The following is a 26,351-nucleotide window of genomic DNA, read 5'->3' as shown; positions in this document are numbered from 1 at the left end:
TTTTCAATTAATCTTCCATCATATTTTTCAATTATTCTACCATCAGAAGTAGGCAAAACAAGAGAGAATCCACATTTATGTATTTATGTACGCTCTCAGTTCATGTTTGTTCTGTGAAATTGTGAGAAAGGTGAAACCAAAAGGAGATTTAAGTGATGCACCTCAGGAGAGTGGGATTCAGTGAAACAAACAATAAACTAAAATACATTTGCATTTTCTTTGTTACAAACAAAGATGATAAATGTCTGCTAATCTACCTTCAGAGCTGTGATTTGTCACAACAGATTTTGGCAACTGCATAGTGTGACAGCTGGGATGAAAACGCGTCTGCGAGGCATTCAGAAACCTCTGGCTTCAGATAGAAGCTATTGTTTATTTGCAGATTCACGAGCCAAAGGGGCTTGAAATGCAGAAGCATACAAGGAATAGAGATAACTGGGGCAAAAAGCCCTTACTGAATGCTAAATACACACGGTAGGATGATGTTCCTCTGAAATACCTTGTCTTCTCTTTCAAACTTGAACAACATCCAGACTAAAAATAGTGTCTGTGTGAGACAGCATTTGCAAGTTATCACCTTGTTATTTGCTATTTGTTAAAAAGGGATAGAGCTCAAAACACAGATTCAGAGATTTAGAAACAGCCCAGCACTCCTTGTCTTTCCATTCAATTGCACATAACAGTTCTTCTTAACAGTTTTCTTCCCCATTACCACAAGTCTCATTGAAAAATATCTCCGTTGTTTTCCTTTCAGAACTGCCATGAGACTGGCAAAGTATCTAAGGGTGAACAAACACATCGACCTTTTCCTTGAGAATTGCTGGGAAAAGCCATAGAAAACTGCATCACACTAAAGAGCAAGCTTTGCTTATAATTGCACCTATTTTAAAATATAAGTGTTTCTTTGGATTATGAATAATAAGGAAGTTTTCTTGCAGGTACACAAGTGATGTGTGTGCTATTAATAGCAAGACAGTCCTTGTAAGATGGATTCACATGATAATTTACTGAACTCTAAGGTAGTCAGTTCTGATAAAAGATGTATTGACAAATAAATAATTCATTCCCTGTATTTACCCAACACTGTTTTACAAAATCAAGTTTAATTTACAGTCAGGCATATAATAGCAAAGAATTTGTCTGATATGCCAGATAAATTGCTTTCATATTTACTAGTATTGGTAATCACAAAATCACTGCTAATGAATTTGTTCTTTTGTAGATTTTTATTCTCCTTTTTCATTCTTCTTTTCAAGTTTTTACTTGAAAGACAAATACTGTGGTTAGTGTCTGCTATAGACCACCAAACCAGGAAGAAAAGACAGGTGAAGTAGTCTAGAAGCAGCTGGGAGAACTCTCACAGTCACTGGCCGTTGTTCTTGTGGGGGATTTCAACCTACCAGATGCCTTCTGGAAATACAATACACTGGAGAGGAACCAGTCCAGGAGGCTCCTGGAAGGTAAGCCCTGAGACAGCTGGTCAGGACGTCAACAAGGGAAGGCATCCCACTGGACCTGTTGTTTGGGAGCAGAGAAGGACTAGTGGGTGACGTGATATGATGGCTGGAGGCTCTCTGGGCCACTGTGATCACAGAATGATGGAGCATTTCATCGTGGGAGAAGTAAGGATGTGTGCCAAGGAGAACATGTACCTTGAACTTGTGGAGGGCAGACTTGGGCCTGTTTGGAAGCCTGGGTGAGAAAGTTCTTTGGGAGGCAGTTGTGGTGGGCAAATGAGCCCAGGAACACTGGACATTCTTCAGGAAAGAAATCCTGGAAGTGCAGGACCAGGCTGTCAGCATTTGCTGAAAGTTGCACCAGCAGGGAAGAAGATCAGCCTGACTGGACAGAGATCCAAACTCCGGAAAAAACCATGAGAGTTTAGGATCTATGAAAGACTAGGCAGGCTACTCGGGAAGAGTACAGAGATGTCATGAGGTCATTCAGGTTGAAAATCAGAAGAGCTGAAGCACAACTGGAACTTAACCTATCTACTGTAGTTAAAAAAAAAAAAAAAAGTTTCAATACATATATTAACAACAAGGGCAGGCTAAAGAGAATACCCAGCCTTTTTTACATAAAGGGGCAAAGAGAGTGACAAAGTATGAAGAAAAAATTGGGGTCTTCGTCTCAATTTTTAATAGTCAGACCATTTGTTCTCAGGGTATCCAACCTCCTGATCTGTAAGACAGAGAGAAGAAGCAGGATGAAGCCCACATAATCCAAAGGGAAATGTTCAGTGATCCACTACAGCACTCAAGTGTGTGGGCCTGGATAGGATCCAACCAAGGCACTGAGACACTTTCCATCGTTTTCTGGCAGTCCTGGCTAACTGGGGAGCCATCAGTTGGCTGGAGGTTGGGACATATGATGACCATCTACAAGGAGGGTTGGAAGGAGGATCTGGGAAACTACAGGCCTGACTGTGGTGTCCAGGAAGGTCATGGGGCAGATCAGCCTGCACCACCGCATGGCACATACAGGAGAACCAAGGAATCAGGCCCAGACATCATGGGTCTGGTTTGTGACAAGCAGGTCCTGCTTGATCTCCTTCTACTATAGGGTCACCCACTTTGTGCATGAGGGAAAGATTGTGGATGTTGCCCAGCTGGATTTTAGTAAAGCCTTTGACACCATCTCCCAAAGCATTATCCTGGCGAAACTGGCAGCCCATGACTTGGACAGTTGCACTGTTCACTGGGTAAAAATCTGTCAGGATGGCTGGGCCCAGAAAGCAGCCGTGAAAGGAGTTACGTCCAGCTGATGGCCATTCACCAGTGCTGTTCCCCAGAGTTCAGTACTGAGGCCAGTCCTGTTTAATGCCTTCATTGATGATCTGGACAAGGGATCAGGTGCCCCTCAGGCAGTTTGCAGGTGACACCAGTCTGGGTGGGAGTGCTGATCTGCTGGAGGGCAGGAAGGCTCTGCACAGGGATCTGCACAGGCTGGATCCATGGGCTGAGGCCGATGGTGTGAGGTTCAACAAGGCCCAGGGCCGGGTCCTGCCCTTGGGTCACAACAGCCCCAGGCAGCTCCACAGGCTGGGGCAGAGTGGCTGGAAAGGACCTGGGGGTGCTGGTGACAGTGACTGAACGTGAGCCAGGGTGTGCCCAGGGGCCAAGAAGGGCAATGGCATCCTGGCCTGGATCAGCAATGGTGTGGCCAGCAGGAGCAGGGCAGGGATTGTCCCCCTGTGCTGGGCACTGGTGAGGCCACACCTTGAATCCTCTACTTATTTTCCTAAACTCACCACAGGAAGGTCATTTTGATGCTGGAACATGTTCAGAGAGGGCAACAAAGCTAGCAAAACATTCGGGGCAAAAGTCCTAAGAGGGGTGGATGATGGAACTGGGGGTCTTTCAGCTGAAGAAAATAAGAAAAAAAACATTATCACCCCCTACAACTACCTGAAAAGGGATGTAGACAGGTTGGTCTCCCTTTTTCCAAGTAACAAAAAATAGAGTGAGAAGAAATAGCCTCAAGCTGTGCCAGAGAAATTGCATAATGGGAAAAGATTCTTCATGGAAAGGTTTGCCAAGCAGTGTAACAGACTGCTCAGGGAAGTGTGGAATGTCCACCCCTGGAGGGTTTTAAAGTATGTGTAGATGAGGTGCTTAGGAATAAGGCTTAGTGGTGGACTTGGCAGTATTAGGTAGATGATTGACCTCAATTATTTTAAAGATACTTTCCAACATAAATTATACCATGATTCTGTAATATTTCTTATAATTTCTTTTCTGTCATGCACTCTCTCTTTATTTACCCTTGTCTAGTCTTTTTCTCCCTTTTGTTTAATCTTCCTTTCCTCATAAGAATACTGTCTTCTCTAAGGGAAGGGAAGGTTTAGGGAAGACCACTTCTCTCTGAGGTTTAGATTCATCAACCTTTATCCCCATCTGAAGCTGCAAGGACTGAATCAAAGCTATTTGTGGAGCTCAGACCTTGCCAACTGCTTACTTGGCTTCACTGAGAAGCATATATCCCTTTTGGCACAGCCTATCAGCTTTGAAGCCAGTCACCTGCAGAGCTATTCATTAGCTCACAATGTAAAAACACTGATAGCCTTAGGTAGGACACAGCTGGATGCTGAAGAGGAATCAGAGGCAGAAGATTACAACCTTGTGAGAGTGAGAGGATACAAGGTACTTCATGAAAAATAAGTGGAACGTGGATATGAAGAGGTAAAAGATAAATACAAGACGATACTAAATACAGATGACATAGAATTATACAAGCTGGATGTTGGTCTAGATCTGAAGTTCCTGAAGGAACTCCTTGTAGGCCAACCATCTTGTTCTGTTCCCACATGGTCTACATCTCTGTTAGAACATTTTTGCAGTTGTTATGTATATAGACTACTTGTGTACCCTTCATGTCATAGGCTCTGAGGGGTGGATAGACAACCCTAAGTGTTTCTTGCCATAATATACACTAGACATAATATACAAAACTGCTGGTAAAAGCATGTGTGGACTTATATAGGCAACCCATCGAAACTGCAAGTTACAGGGAACTACATTCATAGTTTTGGATTTTTGCCAACTTTTGATTCCACATGAAAACATGAAAAATTTGAGAGAATATCATCTGAATTATGAGTTTTGTTCTACTGTAGTGACACCAGCACTCTGTGGTAAATCCCAGTAATGTAGGAGTACTGCAGGAAGGTTTAGAGATTATCTAAGGAAGGATGAAGAAAACCACCTGAAGGTAAGTCTCAGATTTAATGAAGAATAGTCTAAAGCAGACTGGAAAAGGAATGTTACCTTAATACATCTTGAGAAAGACTTTTATTCACAAGGGATAACATAACATTCACGAGGGGAAAATAATAGCTTTTAGTTACATCAGTTAACAATGTCTAACCTGCATTTCCTCATATTGCTGTGGGCCTGAAGAAGAAATTTGGCCAAATTGGTAATTCCAGAAAATGGAAAGAAATCTTTGCAATCTGGAAATGCTGTGTGCTTTTAAAATAAGACACATTCATTCATCAATGTTTATTTTTCTCAGAAGTAAGATTAACTTTCTACCAGGTGCAAACATATGAAGTTGTCTGAAAAAATTTCTAAATTGTAGTTCAACTCAAGATATTTATTTCTGCTAGTTGTCACTGTAGGAAAACTTTGTTTTGTTTTAGAATTAATATTTGGGCTCAATAAGCATGATTTTTTTCACCAAATTATATAATCTCTGCATATCTCAAAGCAACCAAAATGAAATTTACTGGGATGAGACAAATCTGTTGTGATGTTTTGATCACCTTATTATAAATTTAGTTGTTGTACTTAAAAAAAAAATTGTATCTAAAATTATCAGTATCAAAAATATAAAAACTGACAGATTCATGTTTTTTAGAAATGGAATAAAATGACGTAGCTGAGAACAATATCTTATGGTGGTAGTTTTGTTCAGACAACAGCTCCAGCCTCATTCAAGTTAACAGCTATTTTGTGAGTCGTGTTCTGTATCAGAGAAATTTTCGTTTGACATTTTCAGACAGAAAAAGGTGCTTTTTGATGATAAATATTTGTGCCTTCTCCCAATGGCTAATGATGAATACAACTTACAGTTTCTTTTCTAGATCTTTTCAATTTGTAGGAAACCATGTCTAAAGCCATAAAACTTTATCAGGTTTTCGGATTCAATTTCTGTTTGAATTTTGATTTTCAATTGATCAATGGAAGAATCACAGTTCTGATATTATTTTTTGGAAAAGGAAATGATTTTGCAGACTTTCCAACATTTCTTCATTCTTTTGTCTAGCTTAAGTTTACCTTTCAGAATTTTGTATGTCTCAACACTTTATATGCAGCAGTATCTTGATATTATCTATACTGATTTCCATCCACAATCTCTTTTTTTTGCCTGCAAAAGTTTTACTAGTTTTAGGGGTTTTTTCAGTTTAAGAATGGAGGAAAAAGTAATTAAAGGGGTATTTTTTTCCCTGAATGTTTTACTTCTATAAACATATTTTCACTGCAAGTGATTATGAGAAGAATATATTTTATGGTATTTTTAATAAATAAAATCTTCTATCAAATGCTGGTTCTATTTTTCATGCTTCTTAATTTTTTTTATTATTATTATTGTTATCTAGAAGATAAGGGAGCTGTTTAAACTCTATATACCTAAATGATTTTATTGAGTACTTCTTCATATTTCAATGATTTTTAATTAAAAGAAATTGTCAGAAAACTTCTACTCCTCTCCAGTCTGGCTAACAGTACTGTTTTGCCTTTAAAACATATTATTCAGATCATTCCTTGAAATCATCCTAATTCTTAGTTGGGCTCTTGAGTCACAAAAAATTACTGGAACAAAGCATCCTCCCTTTAAAACAGAGGTACAGTGGAATGTCATCAAGACAACCATGGAAAATGTGTTCCTTTTTCCAAAGGAAACTGGAGACCTGGTTACCTGGATATGGAGGAGGCTGAGGCGCTCAACAACTTTTTTTTTTTTTTTTTTTTTTTTTTTTTTTTTTTTTTTTTTTTTTTTTTTTTTTTTTTTTCTCCCCTCAGTCTGCATTGTGAAGAGCTCCACTCACACCAGCTGCAGAAGGCAAGGCAGGGAAGCTGGAAGAATGACAACATCCCACAGTAGGGGAGTATCAGGTTTGAGAACATCTAAGCAGTCTAGTGGCACACAGGCTGATGGGACCTGGTAAGGTACATCAGTGGGTCCTGATGGAATTGGAAGGCAAAGTTTCTAAGCCACCATCCTCCATACCTAAGAAATTGTGGCAATTTGGTGAGGTGCCCATTGACTGGAAAAGGGGAAACACCCATCAACATGAGATTTTCCTCATCTTGAGGGTCTGAGAAACAGATTCTTTTCTAGAGACCTCAGGACTTTCACACTGCTACCCTGGTAACATCTGAAGGGGGATTCTTCAGGGGAAAAGTCCAATCTTTGAAGAAAACAGCAAATATGAGCTAGCCATGAGCCTCTCTCTGCAGTAATTGCTATGAGGAATGAGTCTGCTGTTCATGCTGTCTTGTTGTTGTTGTTGTTTGCTTGGTTTGGAGATTGTTTTGTTTTGGAGAGTCCATAGTGACCAATAGTACAAGTCCATAGTACATGGTGACAAATTATCTATGAACTAGTCATGTAGCTCTCAAAGATGAGGTAGGAGGACCTTGAACAGAATGGGGAAACAATAGGAAACAGATATGCAGGGCCTGCTCCTTCAAGGACCATTAATTGTCAGCTGGGTACACAAGAGAACATGGTTCCCAATCAAGGACATACAAGTATCATAAGGTAAGCTACTGGCTTGGACTCTTACTGTAAAAGCTCCTGGACAGGTGAGGAGGAAATGGTGCAAGCAAGTTTCTCATGAGGCATAATAAATACATATTTTGCAGTATCCCCCAAAAGGGACAATTTAGGTTAAAGCCAAACCTGTCTGCCCAAAACCAAAGTTTTGTAGCATAAGGGTCCAGACCTGCCCCAGAGAACTGGCCAGACTAAGCATAATACAACAAGTTTTTTAATTTGCCAGGATCACAGAAGAGTGAAAATGTCATGAAACATGATCTGTAGTGTTTCTCCTTTGAGTGAAAAAACATAGCTCCTGGAACTGATGGTGGCTTGTGATACAGGATTTTTTAAATTTCTGGTTTTTATGGGATTTGGGGTTTTTAGGAATTAGAATATTGCCATTTCCCCTTGTTGTCTTATAAAGTCCTATCTGACAATCTGGTGACAGATGAAGGAGATTCTTCTAGCTAGAGAACTCCTCACATTTTTCTGTCTCCTCTTGCCCATCTATTCCTCTTCCTAAATCAGTTTAAAACTACTGAGTCCATGGTAATTTCTTTTTGGTATTCATGTTGAGCCTTAGCCTACTTCAGACCAGTTAAAAGGATTTCTCAAAACACAAATATCACACAACTGCAATGCTGAACAAAGGCTACGTAACAAAAAGGTAACAAACCATAAAAGCAGTGGAGTTCATGCACGTGACCTCACAACACAGTTTCTGTGCTCTCACCACATCCTGTCTATTCAGCACACTAAAGACTGATAGTGCTCAGAATTGGAACTGTAATTAGGGATCTTAATCTGAATCAAGCAATGACCAGAAGTGCTAAACTAAGCAGTCTACAGAACAGAGCTCTTGTTCATTCAAGGGTTCAGTAAAGGTAGAGGCTTTCTCACAGTAATTTACTTATGTATTTCTATCTCTGCTCAAAAATTTTAGGCTTATAAATTTAATCACTCAGAAGTTATTTAAATGAAAAATAAAGAAAACACGGGTCCATAAACACTATTCTTTCAGAGAGAACAATAACATTTGGTGCAGTTAGGACCCTGTTTAAATTTGACTATCTTGATGCAATTATAAACAATATTGTGCACACAAAGACATTAGATACTTTACAAATATTACCAAAATCTTAGCATACACCTGTGAGGAGAGTGTTATTTTGCTGATTGAACAAAATACTGTACATAAAGAAGCTGAGGCATAAAAGAGTGAAGTAAGTTGATCAAGTTCACAAAACAAATCCTCTGCAAAATAGGAACAAGCTCAGTCTCACAGTTTTCAGCCTGTGTCTTTCCTCCAAAATCATACTTCCCCTTTAGGCTGTTGTTTATGAGTGTAGTAGCTAACTTGCTTAATCCTCTCACCACTGAAACAGACTGTATTTCTACAATAAATAATGTGCTTTTGCAAACAGAAAAGTTTTATTAACACAGAGAAATGTGAAAATGAACAAAACCAGAGGCGCTTACCCAAATCCAGAAAACAAGCGACAGAAGAGGAAGAAGCCATAGCCCTGGACAAAGGATGAAAGGAAGGCAAAGAATCCATTGACAGACATGCATATCAGGAGTGATTGTCTCCTTCCCACCTTGTCTGCCAAGCCTCCCCAGAAGAATGCCCCCACCATCATCCCAAGGTACACTATGCTACCTGTAATACACAAAAATACAAAAAAGAGATGTTTTGTGAGCTACATAATTGACCACAATTCACCACACCAAAATCAGTTCACCTTCTATATTCACAGAAAGAATAGTCTACAGATGATTTTATCCTTTCTCACTGAATAGAAATTATATGCAGTTTTGCAAATTTATCTAGAGAGAACAGATTTCCTACTGCCTTTGTCATGTGTTGCCAGACACCCTCAATATAAATATTAAGCAAGGTGCCTCCAGCAAAAAAAAATAAACATGCAGGTGAAAAAGTCTAAATACAAGGAGAAAATGCCACTATTTTTTCAGCATTAGAATGAATTCATGGTAATTCATGCAAAAAATTATTACTTCCCCTACAGATATAATTTGTCTGAACATCTCTAGAATATGAGCAGTTCTGCAGGGGATTAAATACTGGGATCACAGGAAGTAATATGTGCTAAATCTAAAGAAATTTGATTGTAAACCAAACAATTTCCACCTGAGATCTAAAGAATCAAAGACATCCATTTTGATTTTTTTTTCCTCCTGCTTCAGTGTATTTCTTTATTTAAAAAGGCAATGTCCTTTCAAAGCAAAAGCATTGTGATGTTCTTGACTTGTTTGGGGTTTTTGTTGTGTTCCTCCTTCCCAATAATTTTAAACAGATATATTACAGTTTAGCTACATTTATTAAAATGAAATAGCGAAAATAATGTTGGGGTGATTTTTTTAAACATAAATTATGGTTTCCACATGTACTTTCTCACAGAAAGATGAGTTAAAATATTTAACATTTTGACTGTTCACATCTTACCACATTGTACATAATTTCCTTTCCAAACACCCTATGGAACATTTGACAAAGATGTACAACACATTGAGCAGACTGTCAGAAGGAAAAAATAATTCCCAAGTTTTTGACAGAACCATTAATATTGCATTGTGTTTGATAAATTGAAATCTTTTTCCATCTAATTTCATGCTGAACTTCCCTGGTTAGGCTTTATACATCCTGCACACTGCTACCATCTTCCATGTCTTCTTCAGAGCAGGAATTAATTACAAAAGTGTTAGGAGTAATTAAAACACTAGAAATCCTTGTTATGTTTCTCCTTTTGATTAGTCTCAAGAATGGACAAATTCTCCAGCATCTCTGCTGGACTCTAATTGCTGTGAAATTCTGGCCTCCAAAAAAATCACCTCTGCCCTGCAGAAGGTAGTTGGATGGTAAAGGAAGCTGAAAAGCCTGGGCTTGGTTAAATTCATTTCAGTGTAGAGTTTATTCATCAGTATTTCCATTCCTGGAGTTACAGGTGATAACATCTGAAGTGCTGACATCTGCAGGGTTTTATAGACCTTGAATTGTTCCTATTTCCTCTCATGTCTCATACAAGTAGTTTCCACTGCTGTTTCCTTATAAGACATAATTTAAAATAGGATATTTTTATGATAGGATACACATTGTGTTAAATACATGTTAACAAGATTAGAGAATCAGGATGAGGAAGAGGTTTGGGTTGGAAAGGACCTTAAAGACCACCTAAATTCCGATCCCCTGCCACGAGTAGGGGCACCTTCCCCTAGATCAGATTTTTCAGAGCCACATCTAATCTCAGGACAAGATAACAGATCCAACGCTGCTCATCACGGGAGAATTGCTAATACAACAAACTCCATAAGAACAACTGTTAAGTGTCTTCTAAAAATAACTTTTGTCAATGGATATTTTCTATATGTTGCTGCGTTCTTAGACTTCCATCAAAGAATACTGATGATAATGTGGATAAATCCAGAATTTGCAGAATTACTAAGGCATTTTTGTTTACTTTGCTTACCCCAGGAAAGACGGAGGCTTCACAATATTCTTTTTCAGTTTAGAAGTGTTTAGAAGAAGCCATTTATTGGATAGCTTTTTCATCCTGATCAGAAATTTTATTCCAATAGTTGAGATTTTCCTGTAAATGCATATGTATAATGTATTTTCTGGTTCTAAAAAGACAAAGATTGGTGGGTAACTTAGCATATTTGTTCAACTGCTTTAAGATCTCTCCCGTGGTTGAAGTTACTGTACAATGCTGCAGGTGGATTTCTGCTCATAAGCAGTTTGAAAACTCCATCCAACAGATCTTCTGCTTGCTTGTCAATAGCAGTGGAAATAATGTAACAAAGATAGTCAAATAGCTGCATTGCCAGCAGACAGATGTCAAAAAGGAAAAAAATAGTTAATTTTTATTCTTATGGTGAAATTCATGACATTCTTTTCTGTATAAGTATTATTGGTCTTTCCCAGTCAACTCTAATACAAGAAACAGAGAAGGCAAATTAAATAGCCTTTAATTTCTTTATAGAGATAACTTTGAAATATTTCTATGCAAATAACCCTCATTTTACCAATTTACATTCCTTGTGATGCACAAAAAATATCAAAATGCTTTGAACAATGTATGAAAAATGTTTCCAAGCCTTGAGTTTAAAAACATTAACCTTTCTTTTAGCTGACAAATCCTTCGGTCGTTGTACTGTGTTCTGGACTCTTATACTGATGTAATTCTCCTAAAGAACATTCAGAAGATGCTGCTAAAAATAATATTCTCATCCTGTCAATAAACTGCTATAAATAAGATGCTCTCTGAGCTGCAGCATTATGTTATTCTTTCCCATTACATTAACTTCCAATTTTTTCCTAATTGCCTTGTAGTCTTTGCACAAACCCTCTCCTTGACCCAAGATCTGTAACCCTTCCATCCTGAACCTGCTGCAGCTACAAACAATACATGTTTCAGTGCATTTTCCTATCTTACTTCTATTTGGTATTTTCTGTCTCTCTTTATTGTAAGAGAATCATAGAATGACAGAATGGTTTGGGTTGTAAGGGCCTTCAAAGGTCATCTCTTTCCAATTCCTGCCACGGGCAGTGACACTCCTCACTAGACCAGATTTTTCAGATCCCCATCCACCCTGGCCTTGAAAACTTCCAGGGATGGTGCATTCTCAGCTTCTCTGTACAATCTGTTCCAGTGCCTTCATAATGAAGGACTTCTTCCTTATCTAAACCTGCTGGACTCCAAAGATTCTCCAGGCTCTGGGCATCTCTTGTTGGCACTGGTATCAAAATGTCAGGAGTGGGATAGATTGAAGTTCTCCTCCCTGTAAATTTTAATTTAAACCCTTCCTGCATCATGTAAAGGAAGTGCTCTTCCTCTCAACTTCCAATGTTTTCTTAAGATCATTTGCCCTGCAGCAATATTCACAATAAGTCATAGAAGTGACAAATGGCAAAAGAGAACTCTTATGTAAAACAGCTGAACACCCAACAAATGCAAGTAACCAATGAGATACAATGATCATTTTGTTGTCATCAGATTATCATGAGTATTTCCTTTCCAACCTTTGTAGCTCTTGTTTATTATGTTATGGCACTGGTCAGAACATAAATCTCTTGTGGATAACACTAAATTTTTTGCACATCTTTCGTAATTCACAGTACATTTTACATAAATTCCTATATATAAAAATTAAATACCATGTTGTTGGTCAGAACTTGTTCCCTTTTCTCATTGCCTTTAAAAACTGATCACCAAAACAATACCTGTGTGGGTATACATTTATACATATAGATGCCAACCTAGCATGTGATGCTGAGGGTGGTACTCCCTTTTTGAACAGCTACTACTGATCATGAGACTGGCTACTTTTCATTTTCTTTTTAGTACAGCACCCTCGTGCCTCTAAAGAAATTATCTAATACAGTGGAAGGAACACACTGGTTTGACATCCAGTCTGATCTTAGAACATATTTTTGAATATTTTAAAATATAAAGACTTCTAACAATATCTGTATCATATTTCTTGGATTTCCCCCAAAAGGTAACCCTGTCAATCTGTGAAAAAGCACTTAGAAGAGGCAAATGCCAGCTGAAAAGAGACATGCTAAAACAAATAATCTCTCTTGTTGTTTTTTTGACAGGCTTTAACAAAACTGTATTTACTTTCCACAGCAGAAATCTCACATCAGCACAAATGTACATAATACATGCTTACCTTCAGACAAAGGAATCTGAGTCTGGAATTGTTTTACACTATGCGCACACTTTGGCTACCAGATGACTAGATTTTTTTTTTTTATTTTTTTTTTTTAATGGATATGCACACAACATCTTTCATACTGCTAGAAAGAATTTAGCTTTACAAGGCAGCTGACTGAGAACTCCCTCAGTATTCAAATGCTAGTTATGGACTATTTAAACAATGACATAACACTAAATGCAGTCAGTCACCTCAGTTAAGCAGTATTTTACTCCTTGTGCTGCCATAACTTTATTACTTGCTGATATCTGTTGTAATTCATAGCCTGGTATCTAAATGATAGACAAAACCTTCTGAGAAATCAGTTTGAAAGTATATTTAATCAGGAAAAACACAGTAATGGAAGAAAAGTCAGACTTTGTTACAGTAGAGAGACTCAGAGGCTCTGGGACTCCCTGATTAACTTTTTGCAATAATAGAACCTATTATAAATCAGTTATAAAACTAGCATGTAGTTGGTTTCTTTCCTGTTACGATGTTTAGGTAATTTGTCTGAATGAGGAATGCAATTCATACAATACAGCCAGAAAAAGTACTCATTAAAAAAAAAAAATCAAAAAAAAAATTATATTTTGGAAAAAGCAATTATAAATCCAGTGCTAAGGTAATTCCATAAGAAGCAAAACAATTTTTTTTTAAGAATTATAATGTAATCAGTGGCTTATTTACTTGTACTAGGATCTTCCCATATGCTATTGTTTAGAATATATTTCATAGTGAAGTACTGGCAGTGCCTAAGTAGTATAATGAATATAAGAATATCCAGATTTATCTTTGGTTTAACCCTGATAATACAATATATTTGGAGTTTAAAGATGATAATCTTTCAGATCTGTATTTAATTATAATCTGTTAACAGTTTCTTTGATTGGAAAAGACTCGGAAAATAGTAGCAACTGTCAAACATAACCACTAATTATTCATTTGCAACAGGATTTACAGAAAACAGAATTGACAAAAACCCTCAAACTTTCTACAGCCTCTGTCTTTGGACATCTAAAACTTATGTATACAGTATATTCAATCTTCACTTTTTATTTTAATACTATGCCATTCATCCCCTCAGATGTATCATGGCTGCAATATTCATACATAAAGAACTGCCACAAGCTAATATTTCTCTGTAATAACTATTTCTTCTTTTCTCTAAATGGTTCTTGCTGTGGTGAAACAAGCTCTACATACACAGAATAGTAAAATTGTAATCTGTGGATCTAAGTGGTTAAAGTAAAACACAAACTGTTCAGCCATCTGAAAAAGCTGGTAAGTACTGTTCTCCAACCAACATGTGAGGTAGACACTATATTAACTAAAACTAAACTTTTGCATGAGTCTTTCCAAGTTCAAGACTTCTCAAGACTTTCCTTCATCTAAACGCTAGCTGTTGCTCACAGTAATCATTTTGTGTCTTAACTTCAGATGTTAAATGACTTCTCTTACCTAATAATATGCAATGTATGCAAATCCCCAAAATGCCATAGCATATCAGGCTCTTTCTCTATTACTACTTTCCAGACTAATCCACTCCCCCTGCCTTCCCTTTCAAGACAACTGCAGACAGGCTTCAATATGAAATTTCATACCCCTAAGTGCAGATGCTTAATTACACACTTGTTTTGAAGCTTTTTGCTCTTTGCTTTGCAATACGTTTATAGTCAAGTTTCACTTGTATTATGAGAATTATTTTTAGAAATCAGGGTAATAGAGTTTATCTGTTTTAAATACATGGAAGATATAAAGCTGTTTTAGAATGAATGCTGGAGCTCCCCATTCTCAATATATAACTTTTTACAGCACCTGTCACGCTGCAGTGATCCTTGGGTCTTCAAGAAGGAGACTTGCAGCTCAGTAACCACTGTGCTTATTTCTCTAATAGTAATAATTCCAAAGTGACAAGCCTTTGCATGACAGAACATTTTGCTTTTGTGTATTTTTTTAGCTGCTAAGTTCACAACACATTCCGGATATGCCTCACAGTCAGTAAAAAAAGGATGACTTTATCTCCATAATAACTAAAGAAAGATATAAATTTAAAAGACTAAATTCCAGTGAGACCACTGGAAAAAGAAACTGCCACCTCATCTCTTCCTAAACTCATTGAGCAGTACAGAAACATTAGTGTTTTCATGAAGGGAAAAAACTCTGAAAAATATTATTTCAACCCCGAACAAATTTTAAAAATTATTTATCTCTAAAATTCTTTTTCTTTAGTATTTACGTAAGAAAACAACTCAGATAAATTCTCTGATGTACAAGCTACAAAAAATACATCTCATACAATTGATAGCTTGCTGCCATCAATTTAAAACAACACAAGAAAGAGCCTCTCTGCTCCATCAGTAGGAAAAAATCCCAAGCAACTCAAACAAAGAAACATACAAAAAAAACCCCCACCAAACCTAAGCACCACTTTCAAATATGCCTACAAAACATCTGATGACATTCAGTCAAATACCAACCCAGAAATTCTATATAAATAAAAATCAAATGAACTCTATCCAGTTTTCACACAAAATGATCCTGTTCTCAAATAATACTGATAAGCTGCATACAGGATCTCAGCCATGGATCAACAAAATGGAACTGAAAGCAAAACCAAGAAAAAACAGTATCATACTCAGCTGACCAGCATAGACAGGAAAAGAGCAAGTAACCCAACAGTATTTCATGCAAACCTCTTTATGATCTTTAAGATAATGAGAAAAAAACATTATCAGTGGCACAAACAATTAAAAAAAATACAGGTTTGTAATATTGTGGCAGACATTATAATTTGATGAATGATTTAGTAAAAGAAAATTGTTGTGAGATAGCCTAGTACTATAGTTCTAAAGAGAAGTCTCACAAACACAAAACAAAATATACAGCCTAAAAGATTACAAAATATTAAATGGAAATTAAAAAGAACAAAAACCTGGGGGTTTCTTCCCATATTTTTTCTTTTCAAGGAATCAAGCCCAAATTTGCCAGACAACTCAAAAAGGGAAATAGACATAGAAGCCAATATAGAGCCTCCAATATTGTGGAAAAATAACTGAAACCAAGTGGATAGGACTTCTAGGATATTTAGAAAGCAGAAAGAATGTAATCCAAGGCAAAATTTGGCAATACATCATCTTATGCCACCAAAAGTTTAGACTCACAAATACCTACAATTTACTTCTCTTGATTTAACATTGAAACTTAAGTAAAAAATCACCTGATGGCATGGATACCCAAACTGACCAGCTTGCTCTTCCAAAGGTCATAAGGTCCAAGATGAGCCAAGAAATTTTTTTCTTGGAAGGAAAGAAGTGAGAGTGTTCTATCCTCTCCATTAAGTAAAGAAAACAAAATTAAAACAAAAACAATAACCCAACAAAAAAACCCCAAACAAAACCAAACAAAAAGAAAACAACAACAAACCCCCAAACAACCAAAAACAAAACAAGACCACTTATTTTTTTCCCCAGGAACATTACTTTCATGTCTTAGGAATCTACTTGGTGTAGATGCATCCTGAGGGAAATCATAAAGCTGAAAACTCATTGCTGGAAATATTTGATCAAAACTCTTCTAATCCTATAACAGTAATACTGTCCATCAACAATCACTCACACAAATTTCATTCAGTTATTAATAAGGGTTTTTTTGTTTCCTCTGGCATCCTCATATTATATTTTTTTTATTTATATGCCCAATATACTTAATTTTGATTAATTTCCTCTACCTCAGTTGTGAGATTTACAGCCTGCACTGCTGGTGGCATAAGGCTCAATTTAATTCCATCATGAAGCATTTTGCTGATGTATTTCCCCTTCTCGGGCTAATGAGACTAGTTTTATTTAATATACAGAGTGCAGACCAAGGTGATACAGATCTAGACATTTACATTATCAGTTCATTTTGAAAAACATTGTATTTTCTTGCTCTATATTTCTATATGCTATTCATATTCCTTATAGTAACATTCACCTTACAATATGTCTAAAATATACACCAGCCGGTGTGCTGATACTTCTTTTCATTAATTAAATAAAACTCAGTTTTGGAGTATTATTTCATTAGTGACTCACATTCTTGTGTACACAGATAATATTTTAATTGAAACACTATAATGACAAAAGGAATAACTTCTTCTGCTTATCCTCATATCCAAATTAGATAAATTAATAATATAATAGAAGAAGATCAGTAGCTGCAGAGAATGTGACAGGTAATAGATTACTTGCTAGGATGAGGAATTTTCTTCACAGCTGCATTTTCTGATAAGGCAGCAATACATTGTCATCATCACTTCTACTTTTAAAATGCTATCGTGCCAATAACTCAAGTCTTTAAAAAAAGTATTATCTCCTACCAGATGCTAGCATAATATTTGTTTATTCCATAACAGATTTATCAGAATAAAAATTTGATCATAGTTATTCCATTTCTTCATTGGAATACTTTATAAACTGGATACCAACAGACACTATTTCAGCAAAAAGCATCACACTGCTATTTCATACAGATATTACTTGGTTAGATAAATCAACAATGCATTATTAAAAAAACCCACTAAAGCACTAATTCCTTGCTACTTCCAGCACAAATAGCCCATCAGCATTCAAATTTAACAACATGGAACTGTAAAAACCAACAAATACATGGTATTTTTCTTCTCATATAAACAATATTTTACAAGATGGTAGATCCCAATATGCAATATATAGAGGACAGACATTAACATAAGCTCAGGTAATCCCAGGTGATGACATGAAGCTGTTGACAGATTCCCTAGGTTCTATCATTGAACATAATATTTTCACATTATCTTTTCCTTTGATCCAACAATTCCCTCTGGCACTAGCAAGAAAATCCTTACAGACAAGCTTTGGATAAAATACACCTAGTTAAGCTGTCCTAGCCCCCCTAATTCCTGTTTTATCCCACTGCAACTGTGGAGGTTCCTCTGGATTTTTCTGCTCTCAGATTTAGATGCTAAATTCAATGCATTCTTTGTCCATCTCTGAATTGACCCTGTCATGGTAGAAATTGCTGTGACTTTGCAATTTGAAATGCACTTCCATGGCAGTCCTGGGAATCAGAATTATTATAAATGCTGCATATGCTTGAACAGTGCATAGCACTGCTCAATGAGCTAGGATTAATTAAATTTCAAAGCCAAAAGATATATTTCACTAAAGCTTTAAATTGCCCGTGCAGTCATCTACACTAATCATTTCATTTCATATCAAAACTGTTCATTTTGGCCATGTTTTATTGCCTGAATATTAATCTTACTAATCTTATTCAACTAGTCCTGCTTCTGACCCTAAACAAAGCACAGCCCATGAATATCACTAACTTTTAATTAGTGTTGAATTAAAACAAAAATTCCAAAGCATAAAAAACCTACATCAGTAACAGATGCATCCGACTCAGTAAATCAAAACACGTGATACTAAGAGCTAATTAACAAATCCACAATCTCAGTGGTTTCTGTTCCACGTTTGAGCTAACCATTGGTTATCTCTCCAGTGCTCAATCAGCCATTAAGTCTTTTTTCTGTAACTAGATTCCAGTGCAGAAGTAAACTTCTTTCCTCATAAATGGGAGAAAAATATCTTCTTTTTATTTTGTACCATCCATTCAGTGGCTGTTACCATCATTGTTCCAATAAGCTGTAAGGGTGTGGGAAGAAAAATTACACCAAAAATACCCCAAGCAAAAACAGAACAAAAAGCCTAACAAGATTAAAGAAAAAAATCTAAAACTTAACCAAACTTTTTGCTTTCAGAAACAGAATTCGTTTGAACTTGTTCCAAAACAAGTTACCAAATTTAATAAGGGTCTGAAACACATATTTCCCAGTGTCTGACAAGATGCCTCGTCTACCTCACCTAGCAGAGAGCTGTATGAGAGTGAAAGATTAATCTTCCACCCCACATCTCTTTTCTGCTTTCCAATTTTGAGTCAATAAAACAGATTAAATAATCCAGTCAGAATTAAGAATAATGGATCAGAATAATCTCCTGTGTGCTGCCAATACACCTGCAGGTGCTGGTGAAGTTAAACAGGCTTTTTAATTATGTATTTACCACAGTACCAGCAGGCACTGTTATAATGTCTAAATGGAAAATTTTTGAGATGACTGCATCTATCAGTTTATAATACCCATTTAACCTGACTTTCTAGTGGCAACTTCAGAACCAACCTTGAAAATTGCCCTGAATTCTAATGGATTAGGAAAATGCTTGTTCTCTGTGAAAATGAGCAGGTCTGACAAATGCCAAACAAAAGCAATATGCAGCACAATGGAGTCACATATCACATGGGTTATATTCATCCATACTCCCTCAAACTGATATAAGATGCTCCACTTCTTGCCAGTATAAAGCAAATAATTTCAGTCCAGATAGACTTATAGGAAGAAATTTGCAAATAGCCACCTTTGCCTATCACTGAAAATGCAGACCTTTAACACTATGGATGTAAAGCCAGTTTCACTTTACACCATTTTCTTAATTTTTCTACTTCATAGTACTCTCCCAAATTTCTGCATTCCCCTCAAAAAGCTATATAAAAACACCTTTCCGCCTGTTAAGGAGGTTTCTGTGAGTCTTTGAAAACACTTTATCCTTTGCATGTTTATCCTGAGTAAAGTTTTCTTGTTAAGCAAGAATAACTCGACATATGTAATGTGTCATCAAAACCTCCTGTTTTCTTTTTCCTCTAGCTGGAGCAGGCTGGTAGATGCTGAGTAAACATGTTATAGGTTTAGTACAGCCAGGGAACAACATTTTCCAGTTAGCACTATGGAAGTGCCCATCTAGCAGTGTGAGTAGTAAGTCGATCTGAGTGTAAAATCTGAGATTCCCTAGTAAAAAAAATTATTACGTACAGAACTTCCCTAAGTTACCCATTGATCTACTCACATAATAAATCTGTATCTCCTCCCAGACTCAGTAGAGTAACAGTGGCCTGTTAGTGGTGTGTGAAACTACAAAATCTTACATTTATATTGTTCCTTTCTCTCAAGACTTCTCATTCTGTATAGGGCTGACAAAGCATTGAAAAATTAATAATATTAAATGCAAGCAAGAGACTTTATTATAAATGTCAGTAAATCACAATATCCTGGACAGGCTTAACTACCATTATAGCTTTTGCTGAAAAAGCATTTGCACGAAGAGAAGACTTTTAAGAGCATATATGTGTCATATTCATGTATCTATTGTAGCAGTGACTCTTTTATTATTCCTTTGTGTAAGTATTTATTGTATAATATTGTATAACCTCCACTTTGATTCTGCATCAGCTATGAAAGTAGTGATATTCTATACACTTGAAACAATCAAACTGATAGTTCAAACAAGTGAAACAAGTACAGTGAGAATTGATGCACCCTAGGAAAAAATTACCTCTGAATTAAAATGCAGCCAGAGCAGATTAAAAAATTATTTTTGTTCCACATTTTTTCAGCACTGACACTCCCTTAAACAAGCCAAAGGTCTGGAACAAGACGCTATTTCAAATGGTTGCTATAACATACAGTTTTCTTTCAATTCTTCAACATACCAATAGTGTAAGATAAAAAGGCAAGTCAAACTTTGAGAGGCTCAAAAATCCTTGATTGATTAAATTAAGGAATAGGAAGATACTTACTCAGCTGTGATGACCAAGCCATTAAATAATGCTTCGTCCATGTCTTAAGGACACTTAACACTTTGTCTGTGAAAATATTTCTCCTTGTTGATGAGGAACTTGTACATTCTCTATTTCATTTCATAGCTCAGCACTTGATGCAAGATGCAAAATTCAAAACTACACAAAGAATGTGAAAATCTGCAGGTTTTATTAAACTCTGCTGCAGAATTAACCACAGACTTGGAAGAGAGTGCACCATCACATTTTAAATGTGCAGTTAAACATTTAACAGTTAAAAAAGAGCTAAACACTCTCTTGACTCATTGATTTAAGAAGTGATGTATTGTCAACCAGGGACCCCATGGTAATTGAGACAGGGAGGAAAAAGTGAAGGTAACAGCCAAATTAAATGTGTGAAATCAACACGGCCCTCAGGCTTTTCCTTTGGGAAGAATTTCTTTCTTCTGCCTACTTTTGTAGGACAGAAATGGTAAAATTGCTGATCTGTGATGGGATAGGCAGAGCCAGAAAATAACCTGCCATTAGCAAAAGAGCAGCCCAAAGATTTTTGATTCTTTTAGACAAAAAATCTCTGAGACAAATTTGAAGAAAACTACAAGCAATAATTATTTATCTTTCATTTTCTATGCAAATAAATGGTACAAAATGTTGGAGAGTAGCAGCATGGAAGGGATATGGAAGTCAAACATGAGTCAGCTGTGTCCCGGCAGCCAGGAGGGACACCCGTGTCTTGGGGACATCAGGGACAGCGTCAGCCAGGCAAGGGAGGGGATTGTCCTGCTCTGCTCTGCACTGGGGCAGCCTCACCCCCAGTGCTGGGGCACTGCTGGGTGCCACAATTAAAAAAAAATCCAATAAACTACTAGAAATTGTCCAAAGCAGGGCAATGAAGATGATAAAGGGCCTTGAGGGGAAGCCTTATGAGAAGTGGCTGAGACCACTTGTTCTGTTCAGCCTTAAGGAGTCTGAGGGGAGACCTCATTGCAGTCTACATCTTCCTCACAAGTGGAAGCAGAGGAGCAGGCACTGATCTCTCTGGTGACAAGTGACATGACCTGAGGAGGTGGCATGAGGCTGTACCAGGGAGGGTTTAGGTTGGATGCCATGAAAATGTTCCTCCCCCAGAGGGTGGCTGGGCACTGGAAGGGGCTCCTCAGAATAGTGGTTACAACACCAGCCCTACAGAGCTCAAGAGGTGTTTGGACAATGTTCTCAGGCAGGTGGTGTGATTTTTGGGGCTGCCCTGAGCAGAACAATGGGTTGGACTCAATGATACTTATGGGTCCTTGCAGTAGAGGTGCCTGCAGAAACAACCTAAAAGAGGAAAAGCATTTGAAATGGGTCTGTCCACCCTCTTAATACTGGCTTCAATGAGGTGGTTTGGGAACATCACACTCAGAAAAGGAGGGCAGCTGTGACCCACCTTACATAGTGGTTTATCGTGGGACACTGCACTAGCACAGAGGACTGAGTACACTGTATTTCATTAATAGTCCAGATCTGTGCTCCCCAGTCCTGTGTCATTACAGTCCATGATGCTCCATGTGATACAGGTTTAGTCCAGGTCATAACAGCCAAAATCACATGGCATATTCCCTCCACTGTTCCCTTTTCCCCCTCAGAAAACAAAACCAGACATAACCACCATTTTCACTGGTCCATATATTGTAACAGCTTCGAAATTATAAGGATCTGTCTCTTAATTTTTCTCCCTCAAAAAAATGTTTGGAAGGCAAGTGGAAAAAGCACTGTAGTAGGAGGACTTTAATAATGTCATTTCCAAGGGAGCTGAACTGTACCAAAGATGACCAGTATGCATGATGGCATTTGTATTTCTGGCATCTCCTTCTGAAGGAGTAAGACATTAATCCTACAGGCCAATTTTCACCTTGTTCTGGAATATTTAGAATGCATTTCAATGACTGCAGTTCTATTTCTAAATATTTCTACTGCTGCTAAAGTTTTATTACTGCTATTAACTGTAAGTGCAACAGACTCTCACCGTTACTTCAGTGAGATTCCTCACAAGCAAATGTCTGATATGGATCCAGTAAGTAGCTCCATCTTTATCTAGATGCTTTTACTGTATATATTATATATTTTATTTTATATATACCAGATCGTATCTAAGTATCTAACTTCTTTTGATATCTGTGTTCTCTTGAATAAAATTTATACCTTGGCCAAGTGTCCACATTAAAAAATTAGATATTAGTCTTTTTTCCTGTCCCCAAAATAAAAAAAATATTTTTTAAAAAATCTTCAACATGTTTTCCATATTAATAATTTTTAAAAAGGGGTTTTCCCTGGAATTCTCAAGTGTCCAAGAGTACATCTACTAGGTCAACATAACAGTAAAAAATAGAGTAACAGAGCCTGGGTTTCCTTTATTTTATGTCACTTGTGGTGTATTGTGTCATGACAGAGGCAGTACCATACTAATAACTGGAATATAACCAGAAGACACTCACCTTCTCCCACGGTATTTCATGCAGTAGCATGCAATAAATCTCATCCATTTCTAATGACCTATACTAATATTTAACAAAAAAGGCAACGATGTTATACACAGATAACTACTTACAGCAGCAGAAGGCGTTTTATTCACTGTGGTATAACGACAGTTTTCTGACACTCTATTAAAAGTCAAACCTCTTAACTAATAAATAATCCCAGTAGCATGTAGATGCATGAATATTTTAAAAAATACTCCTGTCAAACTCAGGTTGTGCAGCCCTTTATTCACCAGCATTTTGTCACATGCTTCCAGATTTCTGCCAGATCTCAGGAGGAGAAAAAATAATTCAAGCTATATGATTTTTCCTAAATTAATTTAGACACTAGTCTGGTTTGAAACACCAAGCTTATGTACAACCCATGAGTTTTAACCCTCCTTTCCTTTAAAAGTTTACTGAAGTGTAACATCTGCAGCATGTATTTTAGTCATAGGTTGTCGGGGGCTCCTTTTCAGGAGCTTAAATTCCCCGGCATTCAGGTGGTTTTAGAGTCCTGGCTCTCTGCAAAGCTCTGAGCCAAACGCAGGAAAAGACGGAGTCATCAAGGTTACATGCTTCATTTATTAGCTCTTATCTTACAATTTTCTCAGTGTCCAAAAGATGTTTGCCGCGGCTTGGACATCTGGTGACTCCTCCTGTCTCTGGGCTGTCCTTATCTTTTATACTAATTGCTATGTATTCTTTATTTACTATTTATTACCAATGTCTATCACTATTACTAAAAAGGTCATCTTTACTCTGACCCAATCCTCACTACTTTGTGCCAACGTCACTGCTGAAATGGAGTGAGGGAACAAGAATGAAGAAGAAAGAGACAACTCCCTAAATTCTCCATCTTGCCCCATTCACTTCAATGCCAAAAATCCCAAACCCACTGTTTTTTCACCCTGTGATATTCTAAACTACTATTTTTCACACTCTTGTGGCCTGCAATGCTTCCTGCAGTGCAAGAAGCCTCTCCCATGGACTGAAATCAACGCCAGTGTCTCTCTGAGCCCTGGGCTCTGGGCTGGGGTCCCAGACCCCCCTGCCCAGGCCCCCGACCCTCCAGGGCAACCAAAGGAATGCCCTGGACTCCAACAATAGGTAGGTGGAAGTATCATACATTTGCAGGTAACCAATCAGAAAAATTTTGGTTGGGAAGTACTTTTGCAGAGCCTTATTCTGACCTCTGCTAAAAGCATGGTTGCCTTCAGAGCAAGATTACTTAATTTCAGGCCATCAGTCTGCCATAGCTACAGCTGCTCTGAGGTTGCACAAATAAATTTGGTCATAACGAGAAACCCAATTCGGCTAGCCCAGTTCATACAGAACAGAACTAAACAAGGGCCTGGGTGAGCCATGATAGGACAGATCTGAACTCAGCCAGGGAACCCCAGCCAATCCCATTCCATCCTGAATGCAGGCACATCATTGGCCAGGGCACCAATGGGCGGTGCTGAGACCCCAACCAATCAGCTGTCCAGGCACAAGAATTTTGAACCCCCAGTAAAAGGGGGTGCCAAAAAATAAACTTCAGCTGTTTGTCACAGGATGTTCAGTGTCTTCAGTCACGCGCCTGTCTCCAAGCTGCAGCCCTAAGGTAATAATCAGTCAGCTTTTGAAAATCTACCAAATATCCCACAGCTTCTCTATGCAACATTCCCAGTAGCTGACCATCTCACTCTGAACTTTCTTCATTGTACCAGATGATCCCCAATTGCAACTTCTGATCTTCGTGCTCATCTGAGAAAAAATTTAGTCCACCTTCACTATAGTTTCTCTCAATTTTGTTGCCTACTACTATAGAGAGATTCACCTCAGACCTCTTTCCTTCACACTAAAGAAAACTGAGTCCTTTTGCTTCTTATATGCTGTGTACTCCACTCCTCTTTTCACATTATTGGTCCTCTACTGAATCTGCCTGAATTTGTTAATTTCTCCTTTTTATGTGGCTCCACAACAGGACAGAGAATCCAATATATAGTCTTGCTGTGTTGAGAATGGAAAATAATCAGTTCTCTCTGCTTACTGGTCACTTTTGCCTAGGTCACTTTTGCATAGGACAGCTACAAGGCACTGCTGTCCTATGTTAACTTACTTCCTGCTAAAAAACACTGATCCCTCTGCAGAGCTGTTTGCTACCCAATGTTTTAGTGACTAGCATCTACCAGTGTCTTGGGTTACTCTCTTCCAGTGGAAGAACTTGTATTCATCATTGGTAAGTTTCAAGGATGGTATTTGTTTAATATAAAGCTGTTGAAAATGATAGTTGCAAAACCAGAATCAAATTAAATAGCAAGGATCTGGCAAGCCAGTGCTTCTTTAAACTAAGAAGTGGAAAAACTCAGAGATCATTTGGTATTCTTAGCAGAACTTATATGCACATTGCATTAGCTACCAAACTTGTGGAGAGCACTTCTTCTCATGTAAAGAGAAAAAACTATGTGGATTAGAATTATGCTGGTTATGTTTGGTAGGTTTTAAGACAGAGTAGGCATATGGGAAGCACTGTTATTAAAGCAGCTAATGTACAGGTTAGTAATCAATGCATAATTGGTAGGCTGTTGTCCCAGACTGAGAACTACTTCTGCCCAAAAGACCTAGTAATGCCAATAATATTCTTCTTTCTACAAATGATACACAAAATTTGATTACTAAATTCAGAATATAATAGAAAGAAACCCTTAGATCTAGGTATTATTTGACACTAAATGCGGTGTTTCAGAAAAGAACTTTTTTTCCAAGATAAACTGTTTGTTGCTATTCAGATTCACAGTACCTGTATTATCAGTCCAGCGATTTACCACAGTACTTGAGATTTTAAAATGGAAGAAAATTTCTGTAGGCCAACTTATCAGCTAAGAATAAAATTTTTTTACAGATAAAAATTATTTCTAGGTTTGTTACTGTACTGTTTGTGAACCCGTATCAAAGTCTTGACTAACACAGAGGTTAACACAATGGTAAGACAGAACGGAGTAGAGGACTATTCACTCTCAAGAGATCATTCAGTCTAAACTTCATACAGAGGATCATACAGGAACTCAAAACAGACCAGGGAGACTACTAGAAACCATTGAGGAGCAATTGGCCTCCATAAAGGATGTCATTCAGTGAGTAAGTGTGCCTAATAGTGTACATGCAAAAAAATAAAAATTAAATGCTTAAAAATAATCACTAAATCCCAAGATGCTCAGATTTTTTCTGCTGTTCAGCTGG

The 26,351-nt window shown here is 37.5% G+C and overlaps 1 protein-coding gene across 2 annotated transcripts in view; it reads right to left on the bottom strand.

Annotated features, from left to right (window-relative positions):
- Positions 1-26,351, bottom strand: part of SV2C (synaptic vesicle glycoprotein 2C) — a 121,805-nt gene that overhangs the window by 58,621 nt on the left and 36,833 nt on the right. For both annotated transcript variants that reach the window (XM_040090463.2, XM_058424112.1), the window contains exon 3: positions 8,746-8,926. In XM_040090463.2, coding sequence (XP_039946397.1) covers positions 8,746-8,926 — 181 coding nt within the window. The remainder of the gene's footprint in view (positions 1-8,745; positions 8,927-26,351) is intronic.

This window comes from Hirundo rustica, chromosome Z (assembly GCF_015227805.2).
Source record: "Hirundo rustica isolate bHirRus1 chromosome Z, bHirRus1.pri.v3, whole genome shotgun sequence".
Taxonomy (NCBI): Eukaryota; Metazoa; Chordata; class Aves; order Passeriformes; family Hirundinidae; genus Hirundo; species Hirundo rustica.
This window is presented reverse-complemented; position numbering and strand designations above follow the sequence as displayed.